Raw genomic sequence first — 22,314 nt, 5'->3', positions numbered from 1 at the left:
TCGATGGGGTCATTTCATTTTAAAGGTAATGTTTGTAAGAGATTATTCATTGTATTATTGTGTGCCTCCTACTTATGTGTACTGCATTGTTTTTAATCAATTTCTACCACTCTCTTGTAGGATGGAGAGCCTATTGTCAATGCTCTTATCCCAAGGACAAATATGTCGGAGACCAAGCATGCAAGCTGGTTGGCAGGGGAGGGGTATAGGCAAAAGATTAGTCTTTATGATGCTTGTGTGACAGATCTAATCAATGCTTACTTCCAATGTGCCAGACAACTGGCTTTCTTGGAAGGAAAATACACAGGTTGTGGGCCTACATTGGAGCTTTTGGTTGAGAGAGCTCTTTCTTGATAGAAAGCAAGAGCAGTGGATGATGCAATGGCGGGGACCCCTATGTTTTCAAATAGGGTAAAATTCAAGGGTGAGAATAAAACTATTCAAGCCAAAAGGCCACTACACGACTCGATAGAAGAAAACTTTGGCAACTCTAGCCATAGGCCTAAGTTTAGCTATGTGACAAGAGAGAGGTTAGAGCCTGCAATAGAGGTCGATGAGCAATGCAAAGTTTTAGAGAGCCTTGAAAGTGATGTGCATGATACAAAGTGGGCCTTGCGGAGGATACCAACAGTGAATACAACCACTGGGCATCGGGGAAAAAGTGTAGCTCAAAGTTGCGAGGGGGTGATGTCAGTCCTTGTTTTTGGAGTGATTGTCAACTATCCTCCTGGAAAAAGGAGAAGTATTGCTATTTTTGTAATACAGATGTTAGGCACACTTGGAAAATTACAAAGACAATATTACATCCACCAGAGGATGTCCCTTGTGTTTGGCCCATTGCTAAAGGTACCAAGTTACAAGTGAAAGAAGCCTGCAAGCTTATTAGAGTAGGATATGACATTGGTATTCCTCTTGAGTTTTTTCTAGAAAAGGAGCTTGCAAAAGGCACTAGCGAGACAAACAAAGACGTGAAACAATTTCCATATCGACGAGGAATTTCAAAGGCTGCATTTGGTCAAATCACTGCGGCCTTAGATATGCATGCAGAAGTTGTAGGCAGCCATATACATATAGAAGGGGTAAAGGAAACATTTAGTATTAATCCATTGACCAATGGGAGCCAAGACACACCTCTGATAGAGGTCACTATTTAGAAGAATCCAATGTGTTCATGTGTGGAGTTCAAAGATAGAGTGGCCAAGAAAAGACCATATCTTGCATGCAAGCACATATACTTTGTGTTCTTAATGATTCTTGGACAGGATGTGAATAACAATATGCATATTCATCAAGTTTGTATTTCTGAGAGAATTGTAAAAGACATGCTAACTAAGTCTATTAGAAGTCATCCTCAACAGCTTTAGGAACCTACAACCCACTTTAGTTGAAATATGTATGGGGGTCATGTCATACCAGCTGAACCGTAGTACGAGTTTATTAGTGATTGTTTTGTAAATGCTTTGGTTATTTTATAAATTTTCCTGTCTATTGTCTTTTGTTTGCTAATGGCTCTCCAACATTGTGAATACTATAGATTCAACATCTTTTTAGCGAGCCAAGCAATATGGGTTTAATAGTGATTTTTTGTATCTGCACCATTGGTTCGAAAAAATTTTTATTGCAATGGTCATTTTAGAACATTTCATGTCTTCTTTCTACAGAATTGCACTGTGGTTCCACTCTTCTCTTTAACATTGCATGCTCGCTTAACATCATACCATGCCCCTACCTGCTCACTTTCACACAAGAACTTGAGCTCTACTCATTGCTTTGTGCTCACTGCTCTTGGCTCGCTTTTTGACCACCCCCATAGGTAAGTGTGTGTGTGTATAGGTATAAGTATGCTATGTTTGTACTTATGTATGTCTAGAGATAGATAGATTGATAGATAGCTGTTGTTCATATGTATAGGTAGTCTATGTGAGTACCATGTACTCATATATGTGCAAATATATATAGACTCTTTACCCACTTATATACGCATTTACATAAGGATAAGTTAAATATGCACATACGTGTATGTATAATTGATTACTTCTATGCATGTGTGTGTGAGCCCAAAAATGTTATCTGATGAGTATAACCAATTTTTTTGTGATACACACATCTTATTATAAATGAATATTTATTTCAAATGATACGTGCTTATTAGATATGTGAATTTCTATTTCAAATGATATGTATCTACTAATAGACATGTGTGCATGTCTAATAGAAACTAGTGTGTAAATTAGTGTGTGTGTGTGTAGTATAAGTATAGTTATGCTATGTTTGTATTTATGTATTTGTAGAGATAGATAGATAGATGTTGTCCATATGTATAGGTAGTCTCTATGAACACCATGTACACATATATGTGCAAATATATGAAGGCAACACATTTTTTAGAGGCATACAACTTATTTATAGTGATTATAATGCAAGATAAATAAGAGCATACTATGTAGCAACTACAATCATAGCAGAGAGAGAGAGAGAGAGAGAGAGAGAGAGAGAGAGAGAGAGAGAGAGAGAGGTTAATTGACAAGAAAATATTTAAAATTTTACTATAGACAAATCAAAAAATTATCCTGTTATTAGAGGAGGACCTTCTCTTAAATATACATGTTTTTTATGTATACATTACTTTCTAATTTTCATGTTTTGTAATTACATGTGTTTATTTACATATCACATCTACATATATGTCATTTATCTACTTACCTATGTTAACATCTTACTATATATATATGTATGATTGAAACAGATGGAAGAGGTGACTTGCATTTTCTTTGAGTACCTGAGGAGCACTCTTCCTTTGAGGAAAGGGTGAATTTGGCTACAGAGTTCGATCATTGCTTTTTTTATAGTGGGTGGGTTGAGCCATGGCGGGTTGAAGCTGCTAAAAATATAGCACTCATGCATATTAAAGAAAATCTACGCTTGATAGATTTTTATAAACTAGACTATAGGGTATTTAGTGATAAAGATCAAGTACGATGGGTATTTGATAAAGTTATTAAATGTATTTTGAAGCATCAATTCATTAGAAAAATTAAATATGGGTGTGTCTTTCTTTTGTGACCATTGGTGCTAGAAGGTTTCTTTAAGTATTTGAATAGTTTAGGGTGGAAGCATGAAAGGGTGTATATACTTTTGGCCAAACTTGTACTATACTTTTTGCCCTGGTTAACAATTGAGTTTAGGCAAGTTAAGTAGAGTCAATTTTTTATTTTTAGGGAGGAAGGTATGGTGGCCCAAAACTTATTTTTAGATTTAAGAATCTCACCACGTGGAATAAGGACTTGTTGTCTTTTAATACATAGAACGTCTCTTTCTTCATTGAACATTCCTCTCCTCTCGTTTGCCTTATGCCATGTAGGCAAATGCCATGTGTGGCATGAGGACTTGTTGCCTTTTAATATATAGAATGTCTCTTTCTTTATTGAACATTGCTCTCCTCTCTTTTGCCTCATGCCACATCTTTCTTCCTATGAGTGCCATGTGTGGCATGATGACTTGTTGCCTTTTAAGAGCCCCGTCCCACATGCCATTAGTAGAGGGACGGAGACTCTACTTATGATGTTAATAAGTAGTCCCACAACAATAAGGAATTTCACCCAAAAAATAGTGAGTGTATAGATGCTTTGTAAATGGAGTTTGAAATCACTCATATACGGAAATTTCGGAGGGGTTACTTGTTGCTGTAGGTATATGTGCAAAGCCATGCTATCATGTCGATGTTTACCTCTTTCCATCTCAGCAATTATAGTCAGAATACTGCCATTTATGTAAAGGGTTACCTTTGTGTGACAGGTGAAGCAAGCAAATAATTCTTCTCCTATTTTACATGGGACAACAACTTCAAACACATCCCCCTAGATGGGTGGGGGCAGCATGGGTCAACGTGGCTCTAATATATAGAATGTCTCTTTCTTTATTGAACATTCCTTTCCTCTCTTTTGCCTCATGCTACATGGCATAGCTGGCCTTTGAGCACATCTTTCTTCCTATGAGTGCCATGTGTGGCATGAGCCTTTTAATATATAGAAATGATGATGTAGAGTCGAAGAATATATAAAGAGACTCTTCAAAAGAGACCCCCCCTAAGAAAACATTGGAAAGGACCCTAAAAAAAGAACTTGCTACAAAATATTGAAAAGATCTTTGATTCTACATCTATGTAATATAGACCTTCAAAACTCTTATGAAATAAAATCAAGCATATATTATACAATATTGGGGATTCATATTTACAAAAAAAAAGGAGAAGTATCAAATTTACCTCCTTATCCTCACATTAAGATAATCATAGTTTTAGAATGATAATTTTCACATTGAATTACAAATTTCATTTCCCCCTCTACCATCTCCCTTCTATTTAATCTGCTCCTCTTTTACTTTCCTTCTTTTTTTTTTTGGCTACTGCAAATTTATTGCTCATTCTCAGCCTTATTTTTGGGAAAAAAATTTCATAAAGTGTACAATCTACTATAACCACATAGTTTTAGCAACTTTGAACAATGAGACATGGAGGTATTTATAGATTATCAAAAAGTCTCAAACAGATGGTTTTTTCTAAATATAAAAGTAACTTCTCATTAAAAATATAAAATAGATGAAACAAATTTCTCAATATACAACATTGGCTAGAGAAAAGTCGTTATGTACAAACCCCATGGAAACTTGCACCGAAGGCATAATTATGAAACCACCCATCAATGGATTTATGTTATTTAGTTACACCCCCTTCTATGAGTTTTGACATGAATAAAGTATCTTTTATTTGTTGGAATTAGGGTTGCAGGAAAGCACACAAAGCTTGGAGAAGAAGAAGCAAGAATGCACACAACACCATGTATTAGATTGTGTCAATATACAAAAGATAAGTTAGCCCTAAAATGATGGGCGTATATACAAGCAGGGGGAAAAAACCTCCTAAAGAGGGAAAAAGTGCCCCGGCGGTCCTAAGTGTGTTCACACACATCACTGCCTATATATATGGCAACAAATCCGCCTTGGGAGTGACGGTGTGAACGAGAGCTGGCACTCATGTATAGGGAAGTGCCATGCCCGAAGTAGATCAGTCCATAAAGGGGAGCAAGCCCAAAGCTTTGCGGAAAGCTTCGAACTTCTCACGAGGAAGCGCCTTTGTGAAAAGATCGACGGCGAGGTTGTCCTGTGTTGGCACATAGGCCAAGCTGATCTCTCCTGCTCAGAGTCTCTCCCTGACATAGTGATAATGCACCTCAATGTGCTTTGTGCGAGCATGAAAAACTGGGTTACTCAACTGCCAATGCGCTCTGACTGTCAGTGTAGATAGAGGTGGCAGACTCCTGTCCAACACCCAAGTCAGCCATAAGCCGTCTGAGCCACACACACTCAATCGTAGCTGTGAAAGCGGCCCTGTACTCAGCTTCACAACTAGAAGTGGCCATAGTAGGTTGCTTCTTACTCAACCAAGATATGCATGAGCTACCGAGCATGAAACAAAAACCACTTGTGGACACTCTTGTGTCATAGCAACCAGCCCAATCTGAGTCTGAAAAAGCATGTAAATCTGGCGGCAACAATCCTCCCTTGGGATAAAACAACCCAAGATGTATGGTGCCACTCAAGTAGCGAAAGATGCGTTTAACTACCTTCCAATGCTGAGACCCTAGGCTATGCATAAACCTGCTCACCTATGAGACTGCAAACTGAATGTCCGGCCTCGTAATGCATACATAAATGAGGCAACCAACAGCTGTCTGATAGAGTGTGACATCAAAGTGATCTCTAGCATCATGTGAAGACTCAACTTCAAACCTGTCTCCATTGGAGTAGCAATAGGCTTGCAGTCTTCAAGGCCAAATCTCCTCAACAATGTCTCAATATACTTTGTTTGACACAAAGCAATACCTCCATCGCACTGCTTAAATTGTATCCCCAAATAATGATGCAAATGCCCCAAATCTGACATCTCAAAAGAGGCATTCAAATCAGCCTTAAAATCAGCAATATGACTCTCATTTGGTCCTGTGAGCAGCATGTCATCGACATAGAGAGCAACAATTAGATGTACATCATCCACACGTTTAACATACAAAGTGCTTTCTGTTGGACTATTCTGAAAACCATGTGCAGTCAAATATGCATGTATCTTTTCATACCAAGCTTGTGGAGCTTGCTTTAAACCATATAAAGCCTTTTTCAACCTGCACACTTTGTTTTCCTGCCCTCTTTGAACAAAACCACGAGGCTGTGATACATACATCTCCTCATGCAAATCTCCATTCAAGAACGCAGTCTTTATGTCCAACTGATGTACATTCCAACCATTATGAGCTGCCAATGCACAAATGCTATGAATGGTAGTCATACGACAAGTGGGAGCAAAAGTCTGATCAAAATCAATGCCCTTTTCTTGAGCATAACCCTTTGCAACAAGTCTAGCCTTTTAGCGATCAACACTGCCATCTGGCTTTCGTTTCAACTTAAAACCCCGCTTACATCCAATGACCTTTTTACCAATAGGCAAATCACACAAAGACCATGTACCATTCTTCATCATAGCGTCATATTCACTTTGCATTACAGCCAACCAATTTTCTGATTTTTGGGCCTCATCAAATGAAAGAGGTTCTTCCTCTTCACACATACTAGACAAAGACAAAGCATAACAATCTGATGCATAAGAGACATGCTGAAAACTTGAACGAGTACAACTAGTCATAGGTGCATCAATTTTACTATCATGCAAGGTTTGCACCAGCCATTTAGGCATACCTCTAGCCTGGTCATTTTCAACCCTATCCTCATAAATTACATCCTATAAATCTGCATCAGAAATAGGCTGATCTATGATGTCGTTTGAAATCTGCATAGGCTGAATATTTGCCTCATTAGGACTTACATTTGAATTCCCACCTGTAAACAGAGGCAACAATGTATCAAATACATCTCGTGAGCTCACACTTGTCTCTTTGGTACATGCTAACAAAGGCTGCACAACATCTTCCACAAAAACAACATCTCGACTAATCAAGATATGCTTTGACTGCGGATGATACAATCTGTAACCCTTGCTCTCAGCACTGTAACCAACAAAAATGCATTTGACAGCCTTATCATCCAATTTTCTACGTTGTTGCACAGGCACTAAAGCATAGGCCAAGCAACCAAAGACACGTAAGTGACCAATAGAAGGCTTCCTGCCATGCCAAGCTTCGTATGGAGCAACAGACTGCAAGGCCTTAGTGGGATACCTGTTGAGTACATATGCAGTACACATGACAGCCTCAAGCCAAAACACATGGCAAAGCTTGGCTCTTGACCATACATCGTGCCATCTCCATAAGTGACCTGTTTTTCCTCTCAGCAACACCATTTTGCTGAGGGGTATACAGCACTGTACATTGGTGTTTTATCCCATGACTAGCCAGAAATGCATCAAACTCTTTAGACATGTACTCCCCCCCTCGATTAGAACGGAGGGTGCCCACAGTATAATTGGATACATTTTCAACCATAAGCAAAAACTGTTTGAAGCACAAAAACACTTCGGACTTTGCCTTCAGTGGATATACCCATGCATGCCTTGAGTAATCATCAATGAAAGTCACGAAGTACAAGTGTTTACCAAATGACGGAGTTTGCATAGACCCACATACATCACTATGTACAAGTTGCAATTTGTGAGTGGCCCGCACAGAACCATCCTTTGGAAATGCAGAACACTGTATTTTGCCCAAAATACAGCCTTCACAAACATGTTTCAATGGTGCCTCAAGAGGGGGCAATGAAGTAACCATATCAAATTTCTGCAAACGCAGCAAACTAGCAAAGTTTAGATGACCAAAACAAGCATGCCACAGTTTTGCATCTGAAACTGTCTTTTCATCAAAAACTGCATTTGCTGAATCTTCCACACACTTGTCATAAGAATTGAGCCTATAGAGCCCACGAAACAAGGTGCCAGATATAATAATCGTATCACCAGAAGTCAAATCATGAACAATACATCTGTCATCCATAAATTTGACTACAAGTCCAAGTCTAGCAAATGCAGAGACAGACAATAGATTCTTCTTTATCCCTGGCACATATAAAGCATCTGAAAGTATGAAAGCGCTGCCATTTGAAGTAGTAAGCATAATTTTACCAATGCCCTTCACTAGGTAAGAAGCATTATTGGCACATGTGACAGTATTCCCATTAGGGACAGCCTCAAGACAAGTGAACATATCACGATGCGAGGTAATGTGCTTTGTAGCACCACTCTCAAAATACCATACATCAGAGTCAACAGAAACTGCCAAACATGCATCATGTACAGATGGGTCATACTGGCAATACACGCTAAACGCCCATTCTGTATCCTGCACAACATTTACAGAATCTGCATTTGTAGAAGCATCCGCTATTGTGGCTGCATTTGACTCTTTCTTCTTTGACTCTTTAGCCTTTAGCTTAGGGCAATTCTTAATGACATGATCAGTTGCCTTACAATAGTTGCACCTGATCTTTTTCTTGCCTTTATCAAGAGCCTTCTCAGACTTATTGTTGCTACCTGTGGAAGGAGAAGAAGTTGCAGACCTACTAATAGGAGAAGAAACAGTGGAAGGGGTTGCCTTACCACTTCTTCTCTACTGCTGGGCACAGCAATAAATGCTTGATCAACTGCACGCTGCCTGGCCCTGTTTTGCGCCTGGACTACGCTTCTTGCAAGAGCTTGTTGGCTAAAGTATCATACTTGACAACATCACGTTTGTCCTCAGTAACAAGTCTCCACGTGGAAGCAAAAGTCTGATATGACTCAGGTAAAGCATCAAGAACAGTCTGCACAAGAGAATGATCCCAGAATGATTAGGAATAATCTTACCTGCAGAAATCAACTGTTCCTTGAGATCTTTAATCTCAGCAAGAAAAACATTCATGTCATCATCTTCCTGCATAATCTTCGATTCTAGCTCTTTACGCAGGTAAGAGATTTTTGCCTCGTTACGACCTGCATACAAACCAGCTAGAATATCCCAAGCCTGTTTTGCTGTTTTAGCTGAACGAATATGTGGAGTGATGTTACGTTAGATAGAAAGTGCAATCAAGGCATGAGCCTGCACATCTTTACCATCCCAACGAGCTTGTTCAGTAGTGGGTAAAACAGCAGCAACAGTAGAGCTGCCAGAACCTGCAACATCCTCAAGAGATCCTACATCCACAGAACCTGGACGTATATCCATACCCTGCACAATGTTCCACACTCCTTTTGCAACCAAAACATGCTGTATCATGTATGCCCAAAGTGGGTAGTTGCTGTCTCCATCCAGTTTATCATCAGCAGACAACATGCAAAATACATCATTGCTGTTATCAGCCATGGCCACTGACTGAAACTGATGCAGAAGCTACCTGTAATGAAGAAAAGACTGAACAGAAAACAACTCGTGCTATGTAGCACGGTCCACAGTAGAATACGTATGCATGTTTTACAGAAAACTACACTGTCAAAATTTCTGCGCACAAAATGATGAAAACACCTGTGCAGAACTTGTAATGCAACAACGGAGCCCGAAACGACCTCAGATGCAATTTCTGAGAACGCAGAGCCCTACAAGCTTATTTGCAGAGTATAGGGACCTGCAAGCGCTCGTAAAAGCTCACCTCAATCAGAGAACGTGAGTCAAAGGGTGCTAGCGGTGTAGCCTTGGGAGCCGATGCCTGCTCTGATACCAATTGTTGGAATTAGGGTTGCAAGAAAGCACACAAATCTTGGAGAAGAAGAAGCAAGAATGCACACAATACACCATGTATTAGATTGTGTCAATGTACAAAAGATAAGTTAGCCCTAAAATGATGGGCGTATATACAAGCAGGGGGAAAAAACCTCCTAAAGAGGGAAAAAGTGCCCCGGCGGTCCTAAGTGTGTTCACACACATCACTGCCTATATATATGGCAACATTATTTAGCTCTTGAATTAAGCAAATCCTATGCATCTGTATTCAACAAGCAAGTTCAATCCATTCTTTTCAAGTCTGGCGGTTTCTCCAGAGGCCCCTCTCGGAATGCTTCTATTACACACTCACGACACGGAAGATCAATAATGTCATACCCTATAAACCCATTACTTTTTAACAGGTATTCCCACTCTGTAGATGATCTCTCCTTAGTTCCATGGTAAGTCACCATACCCAAGTCAATAATCATTCTGACATCTTCGATAAGATGTTGCTGATTTTCATATGTCTCTAGAACTACCTCCACGATGATTAGCTTTCCTCCATTTGGAAGTGCCTCGTAGCAGTTCTTGAGGATTTTGATGCAGTCATCATCATTCCAGTCATGTAAGATGTGCTATAAAACATGATTTAAGGATTTTATAATCAATAAGTTTGGCTTTATAATTATTAAGCTTGGCACAGTCATGGGCTAATAACCATGTAGAGTGTCCAAGCCAAGAGTTTGCCCAAAAAAAAGTACTTACACATAAAAATGAAAGTAGAAACAATTCATTGAGATGAATCTTTGAACACAAAATTTGAGTTCACACAAAGAACAATGAGAGTTCACAAAGCTACCTTGAGGAAAATTGCATTTGCAGATGGTATGCTATGGAACATATCACCACCGATGTGCTCCACACCTACACGGCATACCAAGTGAAAGATGCAAGATTACACACATTGTACAACATCTTAAAGAAAGAATGCAATATGTGAAATGTTGATTAATATAAAAAAGAAAATCACTTTGAGTTTATATTGTGAGCAATGATACATGATCACAGTGTTTGCAAAGGGGGCACACCACCTCATCTTTGAAGCAATCAATACATTATCACAATGTCAATAGAAAGGCCCGGTTTGAAAAAGTTTTGGTGATCGGTGAGATGTGAGAAGAAGCCCAATAGTGTAAGTTTTAACATCCTAATAACATTTATGGGGAGGGAGAGAGAGAGAGAGAGAGAGAGAGAGAGAGAGAGAGAGAGAGAATCCTAGAAAAATATAAAAGCTGTTAGTTTTTACCCAGCCATGATGTGTGTGTGTGTGTGTGTGTGTGTGTGTGTGAGAGAGAGAGAGAGAGAGAGAGAGGGAGAGATATTAACACCGGTAGAATGCAACATGAGGGCATATACGACCAACGGTGGGACTTGAACTCGGGTGGATCATGGCCTTTATAAGGGTCCTCGCACTAGCCAATCAGCCCCACTTGTGGGTGGCAGAAAAGTAGTGCGAGGGTCCTCTTTTATTACACACACACACACTAAAAGTAGTGCGAGGGTCCTCTTTTATTATACACACACACTAAATGAGAGAGAGGTATTAATGTCGGTAGAATGTAACACGAGGGTATATACGACCAACGGTGGGACTTGAACTCGGGTGGAGAGACGGAGACGGAGTCGCTTTACGTCGACTTAGAGGGTTATACACCCAATCAACGGAAAGACTTGAACCCACGTGGGTTCATGTCATCCCAAGGACAATTCCACTAACTGATCTACCACACTTGGGTGCTAGAAAGGTAGTGCAAATTGTCCTCTTTTACACACACACACACTCGGAGACGGAGGCGCTTTATGTCGACTTAGAGGGTTATACACCCAATCAACGGAGAGACTTGAACCCAGGTGGGTTCGTGTCATCCCAAGGGTAATTTCACTAGCCGATCTATCACATTTGGGTGATAGAAAGGTAGTGCGAATTGTCCTCTTTTACACACACCCGAAGACGGAGTCACTTTACGTCGACTAAGGAGGTTATACACCCAATCGACGGAGAGACTTCAACAGAAAGAGTCCCAAAAAGCTATTAGTTTTTACCAACCTGAGTCACTTTACATCGACTTAGAGGGTTATACACCCAATCGACGGAGAGACTTCAACACAGAGAGTCCCAAAAAGCTATTAGTTTTTACCAACCTGGGTACGCGGGCGCTTCAGCCACGATGTGAGGCATGTCAAAATTGATGACATGCATGGAGGGATAACGGGCAGCAATGCGGGAGGCAGCCTTGCCAGTACTACCGCCCACGTCTACGAGAGTGTGCACGTTTTCAAAGCCGTGGTAATGGGCAAAAAGGGCCTGGATGCTGCTCTCGGTCTCGGAGGCGAGCGACTTGATGAAGGGAGTGCCGAATGTGTCCGGGTGGTCTCGCGCGAAGCGGAAGACGGGCTGGCCATGGGCTCTCTCGAAAGCCACTGGCCCGCCGCCTTCCAGAATGCTGTCCGGCAAGCGCGACCAAGCGGTTAGCATCACCTCGTTCACGCCGAAGAGCGCCACGTTGGCCAGGGAGCCCTCGTTGCCCTCCTGCACAAGCCACCTCGACACCTTGTTGAGGCCATACACATGCACGCCCGGCCCCTCCCCCTCCCCCACCTTAATGCGCGAGAAAACGCCCTTCCAGCACAAGAACCTCATGAGGCGATACAGGTAGTCCTTGTTTGGAGAAGTCGACGTTGGGCTCAGCAGCCCAGCTGCAATCTCATCCAATGTCATGGGCCTCGACCCTCCGGCCTTGGCCAATATGTCCGGGATTTTCAGCACACAAGCCGCCGCCACGGCCATGGACGACACATAAGCAAAGGCTAGAGCCCATGCTTCAACCTGCCCATCTAGCGCCGCCTCAGCCTCTCCCTCCCCAAGCAGCGCACTCTCAATACTCGACGTCTAATCATATGGTTAGAGAAATATTGATAATCTTTTTTGAAAGATAATTATTCATAATTAATAGACCTTTAGATTCGAGGACACACGTTCAATCTCACTTCCGTGTACGCCTTGTAGACAACAACAAGCACGTAGGAAGTATTCTAAACCATATTCAATCTCCTTGTAGACCGACAACGAGGTGAAAATTGCCCTGGTATGGACATTAAGTGGTGCAAAGAAAGATGACCTTGAAAGATATATATATTGCTCATTTTCAACATGCTCATTTTCAACATTGTGAAAAAAATTATTTCATAGACCTTTATATTCGAGGGCACACATTCAATCTCTCTTCCGTGTATGCCTTGTAGACCTGCGAGACAAGGTGATGACCTCGACGTAGGAAGTATTGTAACCATATTCAATCTCTCTTCCATGTACGCCTTGTAGACCAACCCTAGTATGGACATTAAGTGATGTGCAAAGAAAGATGACCTTAATGTTTTTTTGAAAGATATATATATTGCTCATTTTCAACATTGTGAAAAAAAAATTAATAGACCTTTAGATTCGAATCTCACTTCCGTGTACACCTTGTAACAACAACAAGCAGGTGATGACCTCGACATAGGAAGTATTCTAAACCATATTCAATCTACCTTTCAGTAAAAATTGCCCTAGTATGGACATTAAGTGATGTGCAAAGAAAGATGACCTTAATGTTTTTTTTGAAAGATATATATATTGCTCATTTTCAACATTATGAAAAAAAAAATTAATAGACCTTTATATTCGAGGGCACACATTCAATCTCTCTTCCGTGTACGCCTTGTAGACCTGCAACAAGGTGATGACCTTGACGTAGGAAGTATTGTAACCATATTCAATCTCTCTTCCATGTATGCCTTGATGACCAACAACAAGGTGAAAATTGCCCTAGTATGGACATTAAGTTATGTGTAAAGAAAGATGACCTTTATGTTTTTTGAAAGATAAATATTAATCATTTTTATTAGGGAAAATATGAAATACAAAAAGGGCCCTGTAAGGATTAGCTTAAGTTGCTAATTTTTGGATTTAGAATGCTAAACTTGGCTCCATAGTGGGGGACAAGCTAACGAATACCCTACTTTTGGGTCCCTTTTTAGACTAGTAACTAGATCCTCTCCTATTTTTACTCTCGGGTCCACTCACTTTTTGAAAAAGTTGCCACTATTTCTAGACTCTATTCTCATTTTGAGTTTTTTATGGGTGAGATTCCTTAGACCACTTGCCTTTTTTATGTGGTCCCACACCTCTCTCTTCCCCAAATTTAGTATAAGGGACCCTAAAATTAGGATTTTTCTGATATTTTTTTAATTTTAACATTTTTTAATAAAAAAGGATCCCTCAATCATAACCTCATCATCTGACTCTTGTTCATTCAACATGATGATGAATGTTGAGATCCATGACAAAAAGTTGGTGCGGATGTTTCCCTTACCAAGGGTAGCCATTTCGTGAGTGGAGAGCACCTTGAAGTTCCCATCTTCTTCCACGGCTTGTTGGTACCTACGTAATCTCTTAGGATAGTTTGCATCGGTTTTGTTGACGTAGCGTAGAAGCTCGCAAGGGACCTAGAGAGTGTTACTATTAGGGATGATCATATCAAAGGGCTTCACGTATGTTTCTATGTACTCCAAGGTCTCCTTGTAGTCCTATTTGGTGAGGAGGATAGTTACTTCGAAGTCAATGGTGCAAGAGAAAATGTGAAATAACTCTTACTGGGGCTAGCCCACTCAGTCCTCTCTAGGAATGCAAGAAAGTTCTCATATGCCATGGCATGATCCATTAGGATCATGTGATGAGAGTGCAAGCCAAGCTGTAGGGAATATATGCTAGCAAAGTGCACACAATTACTAGTGATACAAATGACAAAATGAGGGAGGTTCCCTATTTATAGAAAAAATTAGGGTTTGGAATTGACAATTTTACACTTATAAAAAAGGGCCGATCGCACAAAATACTTTATTAAACGTAGTTATTTTAATTAAAATACTTAATCCAAGTAATATATTTAATCAAACGTATACAAATAATAATTTTGTACAAACTTATCCAAATTGAACTTATTTCGATCATTCAAACTTGATCCAAATAGTCCGTGCCATTCATTACATATTGACTAAAAAGGAAAAAGTTGGATAACAAACGAAAAAAATTACAATGACATTACCCAATTCCACTCCTAATTGCAATTCCACACCCCCATCCCTCCAAGAATCACAAACCATGAAAGACTTCTCCATATATCTCCCAATCTACACAAACACAAATGAACAAATATCATCAGAGCACGGATGGTTAAGAAAATCAACTCAAAAATTAATGAGGAAAAAGTTAATACCTTTCGACATTCTATCTTGAGACTTGCATCTTGTACCTCCTCAAATCCCATGATTAGTAGGTGTTCTCGAACGTCTGCTAAGCTCCATTCTTTGCCAGGATTTACAAGGTTCAATGGTGCCATTGGGTAGTTTGATCGATAGTTCTATGGGTGAATCAACACCCTCACATGACAGCAATGGTATCTACACCCCCTTTTTCTTCATCCATTGGTCTGAAAAGAATTAGATGTATAAATTTGAATGTGCTTTCAAGTATCAAACTTTGATACTTGAAATCACAACTCTGCAAGAATATGCATCTCCCTCAGATTGCAATTTCTTGCAAATGAACATTGCTGGAGTGGCTTGTGGCAAGAGATTGCAAAACACATGTGCATAAAAAGATGAATGGGAGCATACCAACTACAGCTGAATCTATGAAACAGGCAATTTCATACTGGGTGTGTAGTGGTGTGACTATCTTGAAGTTTGCTTGAAGCGCCGGCTACTGGCCACTCAATATTGCCTAATGAGGGATGACTATGGAAGCTTTTCAAGTCTTCCATAGTTTTTACTATGTGAAATAAAACCTCACCTATGGTGGAATGGAAAGCATTGAAGGTCTCTGTTATGCTTTTCAATGGTTGTTCCTCTATGTAACTTGATGGGAATATGTCTACATACACAAAACCACCAAAAAAAGAAGTGAACAACAAGGGTATAACAAAATGATTTGGATAGAACCACAATAGTAACAAAATACTTATAATTACAAGGAAACTTGGTTTTTACCATTTGAGGAGGAACATGAATGTTTGAAGCCATGTGGACACATTGAACCCACTGCCATCATGCCTTCATTTTGAGTTTTCTTGAAATCTAGCAATCTTTCCTTCCAATGATGTTCCAAAATACCACAAGTTTTGACTCTATGTGGCCCTCTTAAAATTGGCTATAAGTAAAACCAATCATTAACCCTGAATCTCTCTCTAATCCACATATCTTGCTCATTCCTAGAGTTGTTAAGAACATACTCAGAGATGGAATCACTAGGTCTCCTATTCGATGTTTGGTTGAGAGAACTTGCTTACAAGAGGATAAAGTGACTTAAGTGGGATTAGAGGAGGAATAGGGAGGTTAGAAGGCTTCTAGAGGATTAGAAAAGAGCTCAGAGAGCCATTAAACCTTGTAGCAAGATTTACAAGTGGTTAGAGAGGGATTAAAGAGGTTATAGAGATATGGAAGCTTACAAGAGGGTTAGAAACTTGTTGCAAGATGAAGGAGAGATTAAAGACACACAAGAGGATTGCAGAGAGAATACAATCTTATAACAAATATTAGAAAGAGATTAGAAGGCTACATGAAAGATCATAGAGGGATTAGAGAGGTTATATCTAGATTAATAGAGATATGGAAGCTTGCAAGAAGGTTAGAAACTTGCTACAAGATTATGGAGAGATTAAAGACACACAAGAGGATTGGAGGGAGATTACAAGCTTACATCAAATATTAGAAAGAGATTAGAAGGTTACAAGCTAGATTAGAGAGGGATTAGAGAGCTCTAGGACTAATGGTTTATAGGTGTAATTAGTTTAAGAGCATAGAAAGGAGGCTAGGAAGATTAGAGAGCTCTAGGACTAATGGTTTATAGGTGTAATTAGTTTAAGAGCATAGAAAGGGGGCTAGGAAGATTGGAGAATACTTTTTTCGCTACAGAATAATATGGAAGCACTTTTTGAGGGTAAAATCACATTTTGGAGGGAATTAAAAAAAATTAGGGTTACTTTTTGGCCGACTAGATCTAGTGTGGCCCAAGGGAGGTGAAGTGACACTAGTGGTGCTACTAGATTAAAAAGGTGATGTGATTGGGGTTACTAGGGAGACAAGCCTAAAGCATATCAATAAATACCCCTACTTTAGGTCCAAAAGCTAGTGGATAGAATGTGCACTCCCCCCCTCCCATTGGTCCAAATTTGATTAAAATGTCATTAAAATTAATCCTAAAGGCCTCCTTTTTGTAGTCCATATTTCCCCTAATGCAACATTGTGAAAAAAAAATTAATAGACCTTTATTCGAGGACACACATTCCATTAAATGTGAAAGCAAGAGATTTTACTTATCATCGAAAAAAGATGTTTCAAGCATGAAGTAAAAGGAAAACATGGCTATTAAAGACATGTGGACGGGAGGTGGACCTTGTTGAAATATGCAAGTGAATGGGTGTGTGCGAAAAAAAGCCCTTAGCAAGAGACTGTAAAAGGGACTCTATAATTAAGTCGGTAGCACTCAAAAGGTAAGAAGAATCTACAGATGAGAGAATCAAGGGTAGCATGATGTTGCCATATATATAGGCAGTGATGTGTGTGAACACACTTAGGACCGCCGGGGCACTTTTTTTCTCTTTAGGAGGTTTTTTCCCTTGGCTTGTATATACGCCGATTATTCTAGGACTAACTTATCTTTGTACATTGACACAATCTAATACTCTATGTGTTGTGTGCATTCTTGCTTCTTCTTCTCCAAGCTTTGTGTGCTTTTCTGCAACCCTAATTCCAACAATTGGTTTTAGAGCAGGCATCGGCTCCCAGGGCTACGTCGCTAGCACCCTCCGACTCACGTTCTCCGATTGAGGTGAACTTTCACGAGCGCTTGCAGGTCCCTATACTTTGTAGATAAGCTTGTAGGGCTTTGCGTTTTCAGAAATTGCATCTGAGATCGTTTCGGGCTCCGTTTTTGCATTACAAGTTCTGTATGCAGTCTAGGCAAAATAGGGCTAGGCAGCACGCAGTTGATCAGGCATTTGTTGTTGCCCAACAGAGAAGAAGTGGTAAGGCAGCCTCTTCCATTGTTTCTTCTCCTTGCATAGGTAGCAACAATAGGTATGAGAAGGCTCTTGATAAAGGCAAGAAAAAGATTAGGTGTAACTATTGTAAGGCAACTGATCATATCATTAAGAATTACCCTAAGATAAAGGCTAAAGAGGCAAAGAAGAAAGAGTCAAATGCATCCACAATAGCAGATGCTTCTACAAATGCAGATTCTGTAAATGTTGTGCAGGATACAGAATGGGCGTTTAGCGTGTATTGCTAGTATGACCCATTTGTACATGATGCATGTTTGGCAATTTCTGTTGACTCTGATGTATGGTATTTTGACAGTGGTGCTACAAAGCACATTACCTCACATCGTGATATGTTCACTTGTCTTGAGGCTGTCCCTAATGGGAATACTGTCACATGTGCCAATAATGCTTCTCACCCAGTGAAGGGCGTTGGTAAAATTATGCTTACTGCTATAAATGGCAGCACTTTCACACTTCCAGATGCTTTGTATGTGCCAGGGATAAAGAAGAATCTATTGTCTGTCTCTGTGCTTGCTAGACTTGGACTTGTAGTCAAATTTGTGGATGACAGATGTACTGTTCATGATTTGACTTCTGTTGATACGATTATTACATCTAGCACCTATAGGCTCAATTCTTATGACAAGTGTGTGGAAGATTCAGCAAATGCAATTTTTGATGAAAAGGCAGTTTCAGATGCATGCTCATTTTGGTCATCTGAACTTTACTAGTTCGTTGTGTTTGCAGAAATTTGATATGGTTGCTTCATTGCCCCCTCTTGAGGCACCATTGAAACATGTTTGTGAAGGCTGTATTTTGGGCAAAATGCAGCATTCTTTGTTTCCAAAGGATGGTTCTGTGTGCGGGCCACTCGCAAATTACAACTTGTACATAGTGATGTATGTGGGCCTATGCAAACTCCGTCATTTGGTAAACACTTGTACTTCATGACTTTCATTGATGATTACTCAAGGCATGCATGGGTATATCCACTAAAGGCAAAGTCCGAAGTGTTTTTGTGCTTCAAACAATTTTTGCTTATGGTTGAAAATGTATCCAATTGGCACCCTCTGTTGTTCTGATCGAGGGGGAGAGTACATGTCTAAAGAGTTTGATGCATTTCTGGCTAGTCGTGGGATAAAACACCAATGTACAGTGCCGTATTCCCCTCAGGAAAATGGTGTTGCTGAGAGGAAAAACAAGTCACTTATGGATATGGCACGATGTATGGTCAAGAGCCAAGCTTTGCCACATGCGTTTTGGCTTGAGGCTGTCATGTGTACTGCATATGTACTCAACAGGTGTCCCACTAAGTCCTTGCAGTCTGTTACTCCATACAAAGCTTGGCATGGCAGGAAGCCTTCTATTGGTCACTTGCGTGTCTTTGGTTGCTTGGCCTATGCTTTAGTACCTGTGCAACAACATAGAAAATTGGATGATAAGGCTATCAAATGCATTTTTGTTGGTTACAGTGCTGAGAGCAAGGGTTATAGATTGTATCATCCGCAGTCAAAGCGTATCTTGATTAGTTGAGATGTTGTTTTTGTGGAAGATGCTATGCAGCCTTTGTTATCATGTACCAAAGAGACAGGTGTGAGCTCACGGGATGTATTTGATACGTTATTGCCTCTGTTTACAGGTGGGAATTCAAATGTAAGTCCTAATGAGGCAAATATTCAGCCTATGCAGATTTCAAATGACATCATAGATCAGCCTATTTTTTATGTAGATTTACAGGATGTAATTTATGAGGATAGGGCTGAAAATGAGCAGGCTAGAGGTATGCCTAAATGGCTGGTGCAAACCTTGCGTGATAATAAAATTGATGCACCTATTTCTAGTCATACTCGTTCAGGTTTTCAGCATGCCTCTTATGCACCTATTTCTAGTCGTACTCATTCAGGTTTTCAGCATGCCTCTTATGCATCGGATTGTTATGCTTTGGCTATGTCTAGTATGTGTGAAGAAACCTCTTTCAATTAATGAGGCACAAAAATCAAAAAATTGGTTAGCTGCAATGCAAAAAAGTGAATATGATGCTATAATGAAGAATGGTACATGGTCTTTGTGTGATTTGCCTATTGGTAAAAAGGTCATTGGATGTAAGTGGGTTTTTGAGTTGAAACGAAAGCCAGATGGCAGTCTTGATTGCTATAAGGCTAGACTTGTTGCAAAGGGTTATGATCAAGAAAAGGGCATTGATTTTGATGAGAACTTTGCTCCCACTTGTCGTATGACTACCATTCATAGCATTTGTGCATTGGTAGCTCATAATGGTTGGAATGTACATCAGTTGGACATAAAGACTGCGTTCTTGAATGGAGATTTGCATGAGGAGGTGTATGTATCGCAGCCTCGTGGCTTTGTTTAAAGAGGGTAGGAAAACAAAGTGTTTCGGTTGAAAAAGGCTTTGTATGGTTTAAAGCAAGCTCCACGAGCTTGGTATGAAAAGATACATGCATATTTGACTGCACATGGTTTTCAGAATAGTCCAACAGAAAGCACTTTGTATGTTAAACGTGTGGATGATGTACATCTAATCATTGCTCTCTATGTCGATGACATGGTGCTCACAGGACCAAATGAGAGTCATATTGCTGATTTTAAGGCTGATTTGAATGCCTCTTTTGAGATGTCAGATTTGGGGCATTTGCATCATTATTTGGGGATACAATGTAAGCAGTGTGATGGAGGTATTGCTTTGTGTCAGACAAAGTATATTGAGACATTGTTGTGGAGATTTGGCCTTAAAGACTGCAAGCCTATTGCTACTCCAATAGAGACAGGTTTGAAGTTGAGTCTTCATGATGCTGGAGATCACTTTGATGTCACACTCTATCAGATAGCTGTTGGTTGCCTTATTTATGTATGCATTACGAGGCCGGACATTCAGTTTGCAGTCTCACAGGTGAGCAGGTTTATGCATAGCCCAGGGTCTCAGCATTGGAAGGCAATTAAACGCATCTTTCGGTACTTGAGTGGCACCATACATCTTGGGTTGTTTTATCCCAAGGGGGGATCGTTGCCACCAGATTTACATACTTTTTCGGACTCAGATTGGTCTGGTTGCTATGACACAAGAGTGTCCACAAGTGGTTTTTATTTCATGCTCGGTAGCTCATGCATATCTTGATTGAGCAAGAAGCAACCTACTGTGGCCACTTCTAGTTGTGAAGTTGAGTACAGGGTAGCTTTCACAGCTACGGTTGAGTGTGTGTGGCTTAGACGGCTTATGGGGTTGACTTGGGTGTGTTGGACAGGAGTCTGCGACCTCTATCTACACTGACAGTCAGAGCGTATTGGCAGTTGCGAGAAACCAAGTTTTTCATGCTCGCACAAAGCACATTGAGGTGCATTATCACTATGTCAGGGAGAGACTCTCAGTAGAAGAGATCAACTTGGCCTATGTGCCAACACAGGACAACCTTGCCGATCTTTTCACAAAGGCGCTTCCTCGTGAGAAGTTTGAAGCTTTCCGCAAAGCTTTGGGCTTGCTCCCCTTTGTGGACTGATCTACTTTGGGCATGGCACTTCCCTATACATGAGTGCCAGCTCTCGTTCACACCATCACTCTCAGGGGAGATTTGTTGCCATATATATAGGCAGTGATGTGTGTGAACACACTTAGGACCGTTGAGGCACTTTTTCCCTCTTTAGAAGGTTTTTTCCCCCGGCTTATATATACGCCCATCGTTCTAGGGCTAACTAATCTTTGTACATTGACACAATCTAATACACTATGTGTTGTGTGCATTCTTGCTTCTTCTTCTCCAATCTTTGTGTGCTTTTCTACAACCCTAATTCCAACACATGAGTGAATATAGGGGTGCGGAAAGATTCTAGGAAAAGGTGCCCGCAGATGTAGGGGAGGTGGCACAAATCAAGGAGAAACAGTGGGATTAGATGCTTGGCATCTTGTCGATGTAAAACCTATAAATTGAGGCATTGGCCTAATGAGAAATTACTGGTTTTTAAGTATCCATGCCTACATTAAGCTATTAGATTGATTGCTCACTAATCTCATCTTAATCATCATCTAATTACTTATTAATTATGTTGATTCTTGCATTACACCACCATAGCCCATTCTTGCTTACATTTCAACATGGTATTAGAGCCAAGCTTAGGATTTATCTAATTTTTGAGTCTAATTACCTTGCTAATTACTCTACTAAAGATAATTAGGAGTTAATCCATTTTTTAACCTCTTTTCAACTATCCTCTGCACCCCCAGCTAGTGGAGGAGCTCCATCTCCCTCCAGCTTCAGCATTAGGCAAAATGATCTTAGCCATAGCTAGATAGACTCCCCACGCTTTAGCCCATCAAGCTAGCAAGTCAAACTGCCGCCGGGTGAAGCAAAAATTCACGAAAACGCTAACACTTGTTTTTTTTAGTAAATTGTATATTTGCTTTCATGTCTTGGAATTGGAAGAAATGGATCTAGCCCAAGGGGTTTTTGGATGCTCTGAACATACTGGTGGCCTCAAAATCTTCA

At 40.2% G+C, this 22,314-nt stretch overlaps 1 protein-coding gene across 1 annotated transcript; it reads right to left on the bottom strand.

The window, feature by feature from the left end:
• Positions 1 to 9,973: 9,973 nt before the first annotated feature.
• Positions 9,974 to 15,118, bottom strand: LOC147623844 (desmethylxanthohumol 6'-O-methyltransferase-like). The gene is made up of 5 exons (XM_086820806.1): positions 14,996 to 15,118; positions 14,814 to 14,909; positions 11,880 to 12,627; positions 10,537 to 10,601; positions 9,974 to 10,312 (listed from the first exon to the last, which is right to left on the bottom strand). The coding sequence occupies exons 1-5, from the start codon at positions 15,116 to 15,118 to the stop codon at positions 9,974 to 9,976; spliced, it is 1,371 nt and encodes a 456-aa protein (XP_086676932.1).
• Positions 15,119 to 22,314: the final 7,196 nt, after the last annotated feature.

This window comes from Cibotium barometz, chromosome 26 (assembly GCF_041138505.1).
Source record: "Cibotium barometz isolate CiBa-2024 chromosome 26, ASM4113850v1, whole genome shotgun sequence".
Taxonomy (NCBI): Eukaryota; Viridiplantae; Streptophyta; class Polypodiopsida; order Cyatheales; family Cibotiaceae; genus Cibotium; species Cibotium barometz.
Note: the sequence above shows the minus strand (reverse complement) of the source record. Positions and strands in the feature narration are given on the sequence as shown.

Bases quoted from the DNA above. Each gene is read 5' to 3' on its own strand.
- LOC147623844 (XM_086820806.1), bottom strand. From the start codon at position 15,118: ATGGCACCATTGAACCTTGTAAATCCTGGCAAAGAATGGAGCTTAGCA. The intron at 12,628-14,813 runs GTAATTTTTTTC...CCATATGATTAG, and splicing joins TGGAATTGGGTAATGTCATT to ACGTCGAGTATTGAGAGTGC. The intron at 10,313-10,536 runs GTAGCTTTGTGA...CATGTTTTATAG, and splicing joins CAAATGCAATTTTCCTCAAG to CACATCTTACATGACTGGAA.